Source organism: Talpa europaea (genome assembly GCF_964194135.1).
Source record: "Talpa europaea genome assembly, chromosome: 4".
NCBI classification, from domain to species: Eukaryota; Metazoa; Chordata; class Mammalia; order Eulipotyphla; family Talpidae; genus Talpa; species Talpa europaea.
Genome location: NC_140070.1, coordinates 44,601,108 through 44,617,237, shown reverse-complemented (window position 1 = coordinate 44,617,237; position 16,130 = coordinate 44,601,108). Strand labels below are relative to the sequence as shown.

General features: G+C 37.6%; 1 protein-coding gene and 1 pseudogene across 2 annotated transcripts in view; one reads left to right on the top strand and one right to left on the bottom strand.

The window, feature by feature from the left end:
• The window catches only part of TUSC3 (tumor suppressor candidate 3), a gene marked incomplete at both ends in the record, with an annotated part of 150,900 nt that extends 143,575 nt beyond the window's left edge, over nt 1–7,325 (bottom strand). Inside the window, one exon of the mRNA XM_084232025.1 lies at nt 7,188–7,325. Coding sequence (XP_084088151.1) covers nt 7,188–7,325 — 138 coding nt within the window. The remainder of the gene's footprint in view (nt 1–7,187) is intronic.
• Nucleotides 7,326–15,054: 7,729 nt separating this feature from the next.
• LOC311169563 (NADH dehydrogenase [ubiquinone] 1 alpha subcomplex assembly factor 2-like) lies at nt 15,055–15,906 on the top strand (annotated as a pseudogene). The gene has a single exon. The product of its transcript is annotated as an NADH dehydrogenase [ubiquinone] 1 alpha subcomplex assembly factor 2-like (transcript).
• Nucleotides 15,907–16,130: the final 224 nt, after the last annotated feature.

Here is a 16,130-nt window from a genome sequence, read left to right as displayed (position 1 = left end):
CAGCAGGAATTCAATCCCTGGCCTGGGAGCAACCCACATGGTGCAGCAGACATCTCCTGACTCACCCACTGCTCCCCTCAGCAGTGTATTTCGGTCAATCTGCCTGTTCTGTTCCCTGCTCTGTCTCTGGTGAATCCTCTCACCCCCCTCACACACACCTCTGGCCTGTGTACCCCAGTCTTGTATGCATAAATAAATAAATCTTTAAAAACAAATAAAAATAAAGTGGAGCTAAAAAAAGTTAAGTGGTTTGCCCAAGAACACAGGATATAGCAACAGAACCAGAACACACTATTTCATTTTCTGAAACTGTTTCCATAGTATAGTAGTAATAGTGTAGTAGTAATCACATTTGCCTCTCATTTTCTAGAACTAGCATTTATAAAATACTTAACATTTCATAAAGTAAACCTCATTTTATTTCATCTTTCAAAAGAACCTCATATAAGGTAATATTATCACTGACTTAGAAACTGATCAAAACAAAATTTGCAAAGATAAACAATGGATCTTGAATACACATTTCTCACTCAAATTCCATTTTACAATTGTACCAAACAGTAAAATAAGAGTGAAATGACTGAGAAAAGGAGAAAGACCAAACTGAAGTATGTAGAGTGTTATAGGCTTCAATTACAGGCCAAAGAAAAGCGATAATTGAAAATCAATAACAAACAAAATATAAGCAATAGTGGACTCTGATGACAGAAGCTATGCATTATTCTAGTATAAAGTTATGAAAGGATAGTGTCATAAATGGTAAGAATGGTGAGATTTCAAAAAGAAGAAAACAGGAGTCATCTCAACATCATGGTGACATATGGCAATATCTCATTTTTGTCCTGGCCCCCTCCCCAACAAAAACTACAGAACACTGCACAGACTCTACAAACACTACAGAACAACCAACAGGTCAAAGTAGAAATCAAAAAACCTTTTGACACAAATGAAAATTGAAATATATACACAGACAGAGACAGACAGACACAGAGACACACACACACAGACACACACACCCCTCTGCAATATAATTTGGGCTTTAAAAAAAGGAAATGCTGCTGTTTGTGACAACATGGATAGACTGTAAGGTCACAATGCTAAGTGAAGTCAGTCGGACAGAGAAAGACAATCTATATAATCTCACTTACAGATGGAGTCTAAAAACGTAGGACTCATAGGAACAGAGAGTAGGATGGTTAGTCATCAGGATGTGAGGGATATGTGGAGATGTTGGTCAAGGTTACAAATCTACAATTACAAGGCAAGGTTTTATTATTTCCAGTCAGCACAAGCTATGGCATCTCTCAAGACAACTGACATAGACTGGGTCCAAGAGAAACTTTAACCACAAGAAGCAGAAGTATAAGTTAATATGCCAAGCTACCAACACTAAGTTCAGACACAAACACAGTTGGCATGCTAGGAGAAAAAAGAAGCACCCTGCCTGGAGGCTACACATGGGGAGCTTATGGGGTTCCACATGCTGTACTTGAAATACAAGGATTATTGATGCTGTCTACAATTCAGCCAACAAAGAGCTACTCTGCACCAACACACTCTTGAAGAACTGAATTGTGCCTAATTACAGCACACTTTATGGACAGTTACAAATGCCCCTGCACTACAAGAAGAAAACCAAACTGATACCTGAGGAAGAACAGATTGTAAACAAACTGGCTCTCTTCTGCCAGTTTGTGTCCGTGAAAATGTTTTTTACAGTCCTTTTCCTAAAAAATTCTTATTAAATTTTTAAATGTAAAAAAAATAAATAAATTTACCATCCTGGTAAATTTAATTTCCCTGGGTTTGCTTTCATTGGCTCCCTGTTTACTTTTAGGAAAAAAAAAAAATTATTTCACATGATTCTATTCAAATCACTCAAGATACTCGCTTTCTCTCTTCCCAGTCATTTCAAATTCTTTCAAGTAATCTTGAAATACGTAGTAACTTTTATCTTGCTTTTCCTGCTGAGTTTAATTCTTCAAGAACCAATGATGTGAATTTTCAGTAAATGATTGTTACAATGAAACAAGCATTTAATAGTGAACAAGATTCCCTCAGGCAGAAATAATATAACTAATAAAATTCCAGAGACTAGCAAAATTAGTATGAGGAACACTGATTAATAAGCCTATCTTTTCTTTGACAGTAGTTTGGTTGTATTTCTTTTTTTTTTTAATTTTTTTTTTTTTTATAGAGGTATTTTTTTTTATTATTTATTTGTTTGTTTGTTTTTGTTTATACATGCACTGGGTACAGTCAGAAGCGCGGGAGAGTGAGAGAATTCGCCAGAGCAGGGAGCAGAGCAGGCAGAAGGACAGAAGTACACTGCTGAGGGGAGCAGCGGGCGGCAGGAGAGGTCTGCGCGCCATGTGGGACCCTCCTCTGGTGGCCGGGGAGCAGCCGGGGATCGAACCAGCGCTGCAGAGGCTGCGGGCAGCTTCTCAACCCAGCGCTCAACCGCTGCGTCACCGGGGAGGCCCCTTGGTTGTATTTCTAATGAAAGTTTTGTGCAAACTGGAAAAATACTTAAAAGTGATTATCAGATGTCATCTTTTTAACCTATGGAAAAATAACATAAGAACACATCAGTACAGTTAAAAATAAATAAATAAATAAAAATAAAAAAATAAATAAAAAGCAAAGAAAATTTTAATATTGATTAAAAAAAAGCAATCTTCTGGAAATGCAGTTTTCAAAGGGCAAGTTTTCTGCACACACTGGTTCCAAGTGAGACCAATGTGGCCAAGTAGATGGCTACATGCTAGAGGCCAAGAAACGAGTTCTAGGAAAATCAAGGCCCAGAAAGCAAATAAATGTTCCTCTGAACAAATGGCAGGTTTATTTTCCCGTTTATTAAACATTAACATCTTCTAGGAAGAAGGTTAAACAAGCATAATGCCCAGTTCCCCAAACTAAAGTTTCCTCTTCTGCTAAAAAACACATTTGCAAACATCATCTGGTCTGTGTCATCAGCACAGATGCTAATACTTTGGCAAATCTTTCGTTGTGCAATAAACTGCCCAACTATGACACAGGAATCCCATGCCTTCTGCCATCATCCATGAAACTGATGCAGACTAAGCCTTCACATTTCCGACAGCAGTTTTGGTGAATCTAAGATCTGTCATTTCCACTCACTCTTCAAGGATTATTTATTGTTCATAGCATCTAACCATAGAAATAACTGTCTGGCATCACAGTCTGTGTGTGTATGTATTGTGTAATGTATACATATCATACCATACATTGATAGCATACATATCAATATAAAATTACTATGTTGCTCTTAAATTTGTGCTCTTGTTTGCAAACTTTTTCTTCTACTTAAGTTCTTTGTTTAGGTAAAAATTTGTTGCTTAGTCCAAGCTCTCCCTGTTTATGATTTGGTAAGTTAGTAAAATATGTAGTTCACGTCAATGCCACATAACTTGATATGTATACATGTATATATCTCATATAAAAAGTGCTAAAAACATTATCAGAGACTATTAAAATTTTTCATGTAATGTAGGTCTTATTACTTTTCTTTTAAAAAATGCATGAGCTGTTCAATTTTCCATATTATATACTCACTTTTTTTTAAAGATTTATTCATTTATGCATACAAGAACTGGGGTACCGGCCAGAGGGGGGGTGAGAGAATTCACCAGAGACAGAATGGAGAACATAACAGGCAGACTGGCTGAAATACACTGCTGAGGGGAGTAGCAGGCAAGAAAGGGGAGGTCTGCTGCGCCATGTGGGTTGCTCCCTGGCCGGCCGGGGATAGAACTCACTTTTACATACATGTCATGGCCTATTCACAAATCATTTTCTTTTTAGATAAGATAAATTATTAGAACAGCTGCTTTCGATGATGGCAAAGTCTGTAAGTATACTGGAAATTATAACAGAATTTAAACTTTTTTGCTCTTTTTATATTAACGAAAGATCATTATAGATTAAAACAATTCTAAATGAACCTGATTAAACTGATATCAAATGATGTGAGAATCTGTCCAAATAAAGGAAACCCATGATAGACTAGAAATGCAAATTACATATTCTAAGAGCCAGTCTTCTAGAAATCTGATCACTTAACATGACATTAGTTTTTAATGACAATATTCAATATATAATAAGGAAGGGAAAGGGAGTGTAGAAATCATTAGTAAATTTCATTTGCCTATTCAATAAACTATTTCTTTGCAGTATGTTTTTAGGAGTATAAAAAAACTATTTTTTTCAAAATATTTTAATGAAGACACAGATAAATGCACGCACATACACAACACATGAATAACAGCAATTACTCCATGATTCAAAATCTCCTCCAATGGAAATTATCAAACAACATAAAAGTTTGGAGTTTTTGGTGTTTCATAATAATAGACAATTTATTCCAATAACTATGTACTTTACTATTATAAAATCAATTTATTTAGCAAAAAAACTAATTTAAAAAATTATTGTACTTTAGGATTGCACCATCCTAATATTTTAATTTAAAAGCAGAACATGTAATAATAGCTACTAATTACTGATCATCTGTTATTTTCTAGGTATTGCTCTAAGCATTATATATATATATATATATATATATATATATACACACACACACATGCACACACGTAGGTATTATGTCCAAACTAAAATTCAGGGAAGTTAATGGATTGCCTGATATCATACAATTAAACAGAAGAGGAGTTGTAACTGAACTAACTCCCTGACTCATAAACCTATTCTTAATTAACTATTACACTTACCACTATTAATTATTTAAAAACTAATCTAATGTCCATTCTTGATTCCAGATTCAATTTTCTACTTCAGTTTGGCTTTGCCAAGATAAAGGAATAAATACATTGTTAATTCCAATTCAACTACTTGGATACATATGCCAGTAGTATTTATTGTAGTATATTCATTGCAACTGTTATACTTCCTGTTACACTGGTGTCAAAACTTATAGTGGCATCAATTCCCATACTCAGCAAAGAAGAAAGAAATCACATATGGTCAAAACAATCCTGGAACATGTTTAGAAAAGTACCATGATGACCAACCAATTCCCGTAATTTTCCAAAAATATTTTTTTTTTTCTCCAGTACTGGAAGGGATTAAAGTTTTTGAACTAGGGCCTCCCTGGTGGCGCAAGAGGTAGTCTCAGCACTATGAAGCTCTCTGCAGCAGGAGTTCGATTACAGCCAGGGAGCTGACCCAAAAGGCACAGCAGCCTCTCCTGTCTCCCCCACTGCTCCCCAACGCAGTGTATTTTGATCAATCGTCCTGTTCTGTTCCCCACTGGGTCTCTGGTGAATCCTCTCACCTCTGGCCTGTACCCCAGTTCTTGTATGCCAAATAAATAAATCTTTAAAAAAAAAAGTTTTTGAACTGGGTACCAGTTTATTGAACACATCTGAGATACATGAAGATCTTAGAAAGATCATTGTTATAAGAGATAAATCACCATAATCCCCAAGGACTTACTCTTTTTATGGTCCTCTGCTGTGGTAATAAATCAAAGGGAAGTGGAGAGCCCTCAGGGTCTTTCCTAGAATAGGAAAACGCTCAAAGGAAAAAGGAGGGCTCCACAGAAAAGGGCAAAAAATTCCAAAGGGAACTAATCAAACATCCCAGAACTTATTCCAGACCAGGATGGCAAAATAAAGTATGCTAAGATAAGGGCTGGGACACAGAGACTTAGTTCTGGGAATGAGTGAGACCACCAAGAAATAACCAATCACAAAGAGACTGATGGGGCTTTAGAATAATTTGGGAAAGAAGGTCTATATTCCTTGAGGTAAAACTCCACTTCGACTTCCTTGCCCCACCCTGGTTCCACCTACCTGGAGGTCCCACTTTATTTCTGTTCCTTTTCTCCTTAATAAACATTTTTCTTTCTCTAAACAAATCTGCCTCTTTTGCTTGCTTGCTTGAGAGTCAGCAAAGTTCATGCTGCAGCTTCATGAGACAACCCATGGTGGTCTAGTGGCTGGGACTCAGCGCTGCCACTGCAGTCTGGGATCCATTACTAGCTGGGAGACAAGACTTGAAAACCTTAAATTATGGCATCAGTAATTCATTAAAAATTACTGTTTTAATCTCCTCCCTTCTCAAAAATTTTAAAATCTAAAACTCTTGGAATAAATACCAAGCATTTGAAATTATATTTTTAACATAATGTATGTCTAGTTTTACTGTACCAGTGATCTGGGACTCCAATAAGTTCACGTTAAAATATAAGAGCTAATTGAGTGTCAGTTTAAAGTTATTTTCAGTAAAGAGAGTAAGATTTATTTCGTTTGTGAGGTTTTTCACTTTTTCCACCTAGCTATCAAGAAAGTTGTGATTATTTTTTAAACCCCAATTAGCGTTTAAGTCACTAGTGTGTACAAATTCACCAAGGGGGCAGGGGCAGTTTTAAATTATATAAAGAGAACACTCTTACTAAAAGATATACTATTAGACACCTTATTCAAACACACAAAAAGAAAACATACATTTCCAAAATAATTTTGTTTCTGATCCTGCTGCATCAACTATCCAAGGTAAAACTGAATAACTGAAATTCACAAACAACTCTACAACTACTTTGTAGGCAGTCACTTCAATCCACACCCTCATCCAAGTCATCAGAGACTAAGATTGAAATCAGGTGATCAGAACTTCACAAACTTACATAATTTAAATAACGTGGTTATTTTCACAATTATACGCTGAGTTCAACATAAACACGGAGCTTTAAAAATGTGTAAGAAAACAGTCACTTAAAACACCTTAATATGCTCTGCCACCGCTTGAAAAGGATCTCGAATGCTAATGACCCAGAGTAAAGAACAGAAAACACCAATAGTTCCTGTAGGTTGGCAAACACTCCTAAAGGATATTTTCACATCCAACACAACCCCTAAGCCTGGCCTCCAGCTGCAGGTCAAAGTCGCCCCTGGTCTCAAAGTCTAAGGATCTGAGGTTAAAAGCCAAAAAAAAAGCTTGGTTGACCCCACCCACAAACTCAGTGGGGCCCAAAGGACACGCCCAAAGGCCGCCCATCCAGCCCTAGGGCAACCAACGCCCACGTCTGGCTGCCTAGCAACGCGGCGGTGCTGCCTAGCAACGTGGCGGGGCTGCCTAGCAACGCGGCCCTCCCCGCCTCGGCCCACCCAGCCCGGCCCACCCAGGAGGGCCACAAGTAACCACGCTACCTCTTTTTTCTTCTGCCCCCCGCCGAGCTGGATGCAGAGGAGCAACAGGAGGAGGAGAAAGGGGAAGCTCCCGGTGGGCAGGTAGCGCAGTCGCCGCCCCGCCGGCCTCCGGCGTGAAGGAGCGCCCTTGGCACCCATCGCCGCAGGGCAGTGTCTCCTCCACGCTCTGCAACCGTGCGCGCCCAGCTCCTACCGGCCACTCACACCTGTCAGGGCAACCGCCGGAAGCTCCCTGCCTCTGCCTTCGTGGGTGCCTGAGGCTCGGCCAGGGACGCGCGCGGGGGCCGAGGGCGAGGAGGAGGAAACAGACAGAGGAGGAAACAGACAGAGCATCCGGTTCACCGGAAGAGGGGACCTGGAAAGGCCGGGGATGGCGCAGGAAGTGGGCGTGGCGAGGGAGCGGGCCCCGTGCGCGCGCTGCGAGGGGGCCTCGCATCTCTGGCTCCCTGGTGCAACGCCAAGGCTCCTGCAGCAGAAACCAGTAATAGGTGCCTGGAATACGTGAGGGGTTTTACCTGAAGCAACAAACAGGCCTTCTTAGATGATGGAGGACTGCTTTGTGAAATTTATCAGGACCTGGTCTCCATAGCAGCCTGCAATCTCCATTCCCACTGTATGCTTTCAAGGAACCAAAGGGAGACCTCTGAAGTCCTTTGACATACTCCCAAGTCCACTGCATGATTAGGGGCAGCCCCGCAACTTCACAGCTGTTCCTTCTAGCCCCAATTGAAAGCTCAGGGGAGCCAACCTACAAATCACTTAGTTCTTATGTTTATTAAACAGTTAAGCATTCATGGAACACCAAAAAGTGTATTGGACATTTTGATGGAGGAATGAATACAACATAATTCAATTCCTGGTGTCTGACTATTTTAAGGACAATAGCAGCAGACTGTTAATTGAGCGTTTGATGTGGGCCAAGTTCAATCTAGTGTTTGGTGTGTACTCTTTTATTCTTCTGCTTCAAGATTTTTTTCATTGAAGTGTATCATGAACACCTTTGATTCTCTGATGAAGCCTATACATCCAGTCTTAAAATAGTATTTCTAAAAGCATAAGTTAAATACATAGGATTACAAAGAAATCAATTAAATGTCATTATCAAAGTTAAAACCATTCGCATGATGCTCGACAAACATTTGTATTTGGGAAATGCTGGAAAGCATTGTAGATGTGGGAATCAATGTACAAACATTCAGATTTCAGAGTGATGATAGACCACGCGGCACAGAGTTATGACACTTAGCCAACTAAGTGGCATGAGGGCTGTGGAAAAATTCTGCAATCACATGCAATCTAACAGTGTATCTAATAGCAGTTCTTATAAACGTGGTAATTTTGAAAAAGAGAATATTCAAAATATCTGCCACAACTGTACTGTGATATAAAAATATCTGTATATTTTACAGAAAATAAAACCTTATGTACTGCCATTACCACTGTGGTTTACCAGGCTTCAAATTAAAGACAAAATTTCCATGAGACTATTAACAAATAAATTTTAAATTTTTCCAATTCAAAGTGCACAGATGGCCTGAAAATGTATGGACTCCAGTAAGAACTCCCACTCCACAACAACCCTCTCAGGTAAGGCTTACTGTAATAATTTTCAGATAAAGAATTTAAAGCCTGATGATCTAATTCAAAGTTATACAGTTAAAACGGTAGAGCAGGAATTTGAACTTTGGCAGTCGAGCCCCATAACCATTCTTAAATACTATGTTACCTTTTCCTAAAGAATTTATGAATAAATAAAGCCTATATCCTAGGCTTTTGATTTCCTACTATTACATGAACATTTTTCCCCCATATTAGTTATCATTCCCAAACTAATTGTTCCTTATTTTTTTCCTTGAGATTTGTGAAAGTGGCCTGCACTTTAGTCTATTCAGAAACACAAGTAAATGCCTGGTGTATATCAACTAAATAGCTACACTGAGATATATGCAACATAATCAAAATCCCTTCTCTCCCAACTTCTCTTGATTTCTTTATTGGAAGGAATGGTACCATCATCCTCCTAATTACCAAGTTCAAAACTGCCTTCCATTTTCCTCATTCTCTCCAACCGTGACACTGTCCAAACTCTGCCCACACTATCAATCATTTGTCTTTCTCATTTTGTAGCTTTAGCATTTATTAGAAACACTTTAGGCATCCATATTAGTCCCACCCTCCTTGTTTGTAATTGTACAATCCCTCTCTCAGCCTAATCCAAGATTTCTTAATCCTGCCTTCTTACATTCTAATCTCCTCAGTGATTTTTTTAATATATGAATCAGTGCTAAGTATTTTCTCATCTACAACATAAAAAGCAAAGTCTTTTGTATGCACATTACTTTGCTTTTTGACCTTTATAAATTCATTCCTTACTTTTCTTCTGCTTTCTCACTCTGCTCCAGTCAGGCTACTTAGAATGGATGAGGGTAGCCTCTCACTGTTTATTTCAAAAGTACAGAACTATTCACATCGTCCAGCCAAAGAACATAGCTGAAGTTGAAGTACGTTGGGTTTACTGGTTCATTGCTGATGAGGAAAATTGTTTGCCCTAGAAAATATGGGAAATCGCAATAAAAGGAGTTGGAAGAAACTTGTTATATACTTTAGCTTTGTTTTTTATCTTTTTGGGATGACTCAAGAACGTTTGTAGTTTTGTTCTCATCTGGAGTTGTCAGAAGCAGGGAAAATTCAACGATACAGTATCTTAAAACTTTTTGTGTAAAGGTAAGAAGAACAAGATAGTAGAACTATAGATAAAACTAATCAAAAAAGGAGCAGTCATTATAGAAGCTGAAAGAGGAGGATGTTGGTCATTTTTGTGGTTTGTACAGTGCTCTCGTTGTTGAGAAGATTGGGAAGGAATTTGTTTCTGTTTTGCTTTGTCCCAGTCACAGAGTACACTTGTCTAAAGTGGGCGTTCAGTGAATTTTTTTATTTAAGAGAAGAATTCTAAGGCCTGTTGTTAAAGCCAGTTTCAAACTTACTGGAGTCAGGAACTGATTTGTTCTTTCTCATTTGGGGAATAATTATCATTTTCTAATTTAAAAAAATCATGATTCTTATGAGGATTATATCAAACAATATGTATAAGGGAATTTTTGCAAATCTCAGAATATATCAACTCAATAAATATTTGCTACTGTCATTATTATTTATCATTTCATTTCCTTTCCCCCGTACTGAAGAGTAACCACTTTGCACATTATTTATCTTTGTAGTCTAGGTATTGCACATTATTTATCTTTGTAGTCTAGGTACCAATTAAAGGAAGACTATTTGTGATCCTGTGCTCTAGAGCTGGACTTCTTGCTCTACTTCTTAAGTAGTTGTATGAACTCAGGTAAATTACATCACCTTCCTATGCTTCCGGTTCTTTATTTGTAAAATGAGATTATTAATAGTGCTATGTGGGCCTCCCTGGTGGCTCAAGGCATTAAGACACAACCTATGAAGCTATCCACAGCCATGCAGCACAAGTTCGATCCCCAGCCAGGGCAGGGAACTACCCACATGGCGCAGCAGACCTCTCCTAACTCACCCACTGCTCCCCTCAGCAGTATATTTCAGTCCATCTGCCTGTTCTGTTCCCCACTCTGTCTCTGGTGAACTCTTGCCCCCCACACTTCTGGCCTGTACCCCAGTACTTGTATGCATAAATAAATCTTTAAAATAATAATAGTGCTATGACAATGAAAGAAGTGAATAAATGCTAAGTATTTAGAACAGTTCCTAACACATTTTATATGTGATATATCAACTCCCACTGTGGTCATAGGTGCTAGATAAATATTTCACAGATGAACTCCTCTACCACACCAGGGTAAATACAGAAGTAGAGACAAGAAAGAAATGATAGGCAAAGTTGTTATTTAACAAACATGTGTAAATATTCCATGTGTCCATTGCAGGAATGAGCCAAAGATGAGCAACCTGTCAAAATGTGCCTCTTGATGTTGTAAGAATAGATGACCAGGGAGAAAGAACTGTGGACAGTGACTTCAGTTTTCCATTCCAGCACTTGCAATACAGAATGCAATGAAGACTTTTTACTCCCAGAACTATTACACAGGTGCCCAGATGTGTTGTACAGGGCAAAGTGTAAAAGGAAAACCCAAAGAGTTTCAAGAAGCATAGTTTCAAAAAGCAATGGTTGTAAATGTTAGGCATTAGTATTTCATCCTAGCTGCCTTTTCTCAATTTCCTAAAGATATTTGTTAGAGAGCATATCAAAGCAATTTCATTATTTTTCAAACATTTGGCTTATTTAAATATTTTTTGAGTATTTTCTAGAAATACCTGAGAATAAGTGATTCAATATTATTAGTAAAATGTGTTCAATTATTTTCAAACTATATCTTTAAAATCTTGAAGTGCTGTGTCTATGAAATCAACAGGAATTAAATTATTTTTAAGAATATTGTTAAAACTCAACCTAATGCCACTTCCCATTGAGCAGCATTTATAAAAATCCTTTACATATGATCTCCTCATTATCATTTAATTTCTCCCCTAGAATTTCTATCTAAGTCAGTATAAATTCATATTTGAAACACAGTATATTATTAAGGAATAGCCTTATGCAAGATTTACCAAGTGGAATTATAGTTCTAAACACCTTGCACCTGAGCAATTTCATTTTAGAACCTGTTTGTGTTGGGGATGCTTTCAGAAACAATTCCCACTAAAGATTTGATTTGGTTATTTAAAATAGGATTTCACTTATTTATTCAGTAAGTTCCATGTACCTAGAGACACCAGTGGAGCACGTTAGGGCCAAGAAATATTTCTAAGAACTGCTCATTAGTTAGTAACCAAGGCCTACTGTGTGAAGCCACGGAGAAGAATTTCTTTTTTTTCCCCAATGATGGAAAAAACATCAAAATTTCATTTTATATGTTAATTTACCATTCATTTACATATCTGCTTAACTTTAGGGTTACATCCTAAATTCTTGTATTTCAGATGCACTGAAGTTTACATCCAAAATCTGACTGCTTTTTGGCAAAATGCTTCCAGAGTTTTCTAACTCACTAAGAAAATTCAATTTATCTTAATGAAGTTATATAGAAGGAAGGGAGGGGGTGTAGACAAATGATTGAAACTATTAATTCAAGCAATCTGTAGCAGTTTTTCAGAAAAGAGAATAGAATCCAAGAGGCTGACAGAAGTGTGCAGAAAGTAACTCTGAGATTCTGAAATAATTGAAGAAGTATTCTAGAGAGCCAGGAAAACATTGGAAAATAAGCCATGAAGCCAGGTGAGCAGAAGAGATAATTTCACTATCCTTATTATGCCAAACAATTTGTCTGAGCTTGGACAGATGTGAGTTTGCTGCAGAATACTTAACAGTGTTGTTTTGATTTGTGGTTTTCATGTTTTTAAAACGCTGTTATTTGCAGAGCTACATGACCAATTTAACATGTTTTACTTCCTTTCAAATATCTTTACAGTTTATGAAAAGGCTGAAGTGAATTTTATAAAAATAATCAGTAAACTATATACTGAATCTTTAAGTATCTGGCTGTTTTCCTAATTTATTTCCTAAATTCACTAAACAAGGTAACTTATGATTGCATTCACATGTGAAGATTTCATTTCACTGAATAAATGTTCATTTAACCTTTTAATCATGGCATTTTCATGGAAAGAAATGATGGGTAGTTAAAAAAAAAACACAAAGTGCTAAGTATGAGTTTTTTTTGTATTAATAAAATATTTAACTGAATTATAATCAGTCATTAAGTTTTATTGATAGAATATTATGACAGATTCAGCTGGATTCCTGCAAGAGTTCATCATATATTACAGAGGCTAAATTACTTATTAAAAAATATGTCAAAGGGTACGTTCTCTGGACTAAAACCAAGACTTGCAAAAAAGCTCTAAATTTAAAGTACAACAATTTATTAGTTAATGGGTTTAATCTACATTGATTTTATTACTAAAATCATTTTACTCATTATAATATATGTAAATGGATATAAAGGTGGGAAGAAGGGAATGCATATGGAATGTTCAAAGAATGAAAGATAAAGCATCTTAAGTGAGGGGTTTTCTTTGTCTGGTGATATGGAGCTGTATCACTAATGGCACTTAATAACCACCAATAGTTTCTTTCCAATTGGAGTGTAAAGCAAGCCTTGGAGGCATTCAAGCTTCACATTGAAAGGTGATAGCAATGTGTGAAGTAACCATTTTAAATCAACAGAAACTATATTATCTTTATCAGTAAGTGAAACAGACCAATAGTTTCTATAAATGCACAAATTAAACTTTTAGTGATTTGGTATGACAGAAAATGTAGAATCATCAATATTCAGACTAATTCTTAAATTTTCCATTCACTTTGCGTATATATTAACACAACTGAAAATTCTCATATGATGAGAATGGACTTAATATTTAAATTATGCAAATATCATTTAGTAGTCATGATATAGAAGTCTCTTTAACATCATATAGTGACTTATTATCAGTACTGGTATTTTATCCCTCCTTTTAATCCATGCTGTGTGCCCTTTCCCTTAATGCTACTCTGTTCTCTCTTATTGCTAAAGCTTCAAAACTCAAAAAATGACAAACCCCAAAATTCTAGTATTCTTCCTAATCATTTTATACATTGACTCCATGATAACATTTCCATTAATTTTCCTCTCTGCAAATTCTAAACCATTACCAGGATGAATTTCTCACCAGCAGAATTATACTTTTATTACCCTCTTTGCTTGCAAACTTCCACTGGCTCCTTAAAGTTACTATGAAAAAATGTGAACTCCGCTAGTCCTGTATTCTAGCTTTAGTTCTTCTGATCCCTCTCCATTTACTTTTCTATATACATTGCTACAACTCGCTTTCCCATCTTAGGGACTTTGTTTTTGTTTGTTTTTTTTAAGATTTATTTATTTATGCATACAAGAGCTGGGGTACAGGCCAGAGGTGTGGGAGGTGAGAGGATTCACCAGAGACAGGGTGGGGAGCAGAACAGGCAGACTGAATAAAATACACTGCTGAGGGGAGCAGCGGGTGAGACAGGAGAGGTCTGCTGCACTATGTGGGTCTCCTCCCTTGCTGGGGATCGAACTTGTGCCACAGTGGCTGCTGATAGCTTCATAGGTTGTTTCTTAACCCCTTGCGCCATGAGGGAGTTCCCCCCATCTTAGAGTATTGGATCCAGTTTTTCTACCCCACATTTTTTTTGTGTGTTTTGCACCTGTGTCTTATCTTTTTTACCTCACTGAATGCTCAAATCTCCATTTATCATTTAAGACCCAATGCAATTTCCCATTTCTCCACGAAATCTTCAAAGAGTACCCCATGAGATCTTTCTGAATTTGTAGCCTAGCCTTAGTATTGGACACACAGTGATGTTTTGCAATAATCTTCAAACTTTTAAAACACCAGACCCTTTTATATTCTTGAAAATTATTAAGGTGGGGCAGCGGGTTGAGCACAGTGCTGTGAAGCTGTCCGCAGCCTCTGCAGTGCCGGTTCGATTCCCGGCCAGCCAGGGAGATTCCCACATGGCGAGGCAGACCTCTCCTGTCTCACCTGCTGCTCCCCTCAGCAGTGTACTGCAGTCCTTCTGCCTGTTCTGCTCCCTGCTCTCTCTGTCTCAGGTCAATTCTTTGACCCTCTGTTCTTCTGGCCTATAGCCCAGGGCTTGTATAAATAAATCTTTGAAAAAGAAAAAGAAAATTATTAAGGAGCCCAAGACTTACATTTACATGAATTGCACCTAACTATACTTGTTACATTATAAATTAAAACTGAGGAAAAAAATAATATTAAAAAATAAGTCAATCCAGGTGTTTCAGCTGCGACGGCGCCAGGTCAGGCTGCTACCCGCGCAGGGAGCTCGTCGGAAGGCATGGGTTGGTCTCAGGATTTATTCCGCGTCTTGTGGAGAGTGCTATCTAAGGAAGCGAAGGAGCTCATGGGCACAGAGCAGTTCGGGAACAAATACTACTATATCGTGGAGTACAAGAACTGGAGAGGACAAACTATCCGAGAAAAAAGAATTGTAGAAGCAGCAGATAGAAGAGAAGTACACTATGAAGTAGGGGCTATCCCAACAGAATGGGAAGCTCGGATTAGAAAAACAAAGACTCCACCTACTATGGAGGGAATACTAAAGAATAAAAAATATAGAGAAGAAATTAAAATTAAAAGCCAAGATTTTTATGAAAAAGAACTCCTTAGAAAAAAGAATGAGAAACTCCTAGTTCCACCACTTGAAACTCAGATTAAAGGACTTGCCTCTGCTCCATTCTTTGGGAAGGAAGAACCCTCGGTGGCTCCCACCAGCACTGATAAACCTTTCAACCAGGATCCTGGACGCCACAAGGAGACAAGAGCCATAATCAGTAAATGCACTGTGGTAAAATTATTTCCTTTATATGTTTGTGATTATTTTAAAAAACAAAATATTACTTTGTAAAAAAAAATAAAAAATAAAATAAAAATAAGTCAATCCAGGGGCCTCGCTGTTGGCATAGGGGTTAAGTCTCAATGCTACTACCACAAAGGCCCACTGCAACTGCCTGAGTTCTATCCCCAGCCAGGGAGGTGACCCACATGGTGCAGCAGACCTTTCCTATCTCACCCTGCTCCCCTTAGCTGTGTATTTCAGTAAACCCACCTGTTCTGTTCCCCATTCTGTCTCTGGTGAATCCTCTCACCCCCTACATCTGGCCTGCACCCCAGTTCTTCTACACAAAATTAAAAACTTAAAAAAAAAAATCCACTGCTTTCTAACATAAATACATATTTAAAAAAAAATTAGTAAGTGAGAAAAGAAAGCAAGCATTGTACAAAAATGAATGATGTAAAATATATATAATTTAAAAAATTTTATTAGTGAAAAGAGTGGCATTATTTTACACTTTTGCCAATCTTTTTAAATTTCTTACTAATGAAGATCGCTATATTCTCATATTATACACA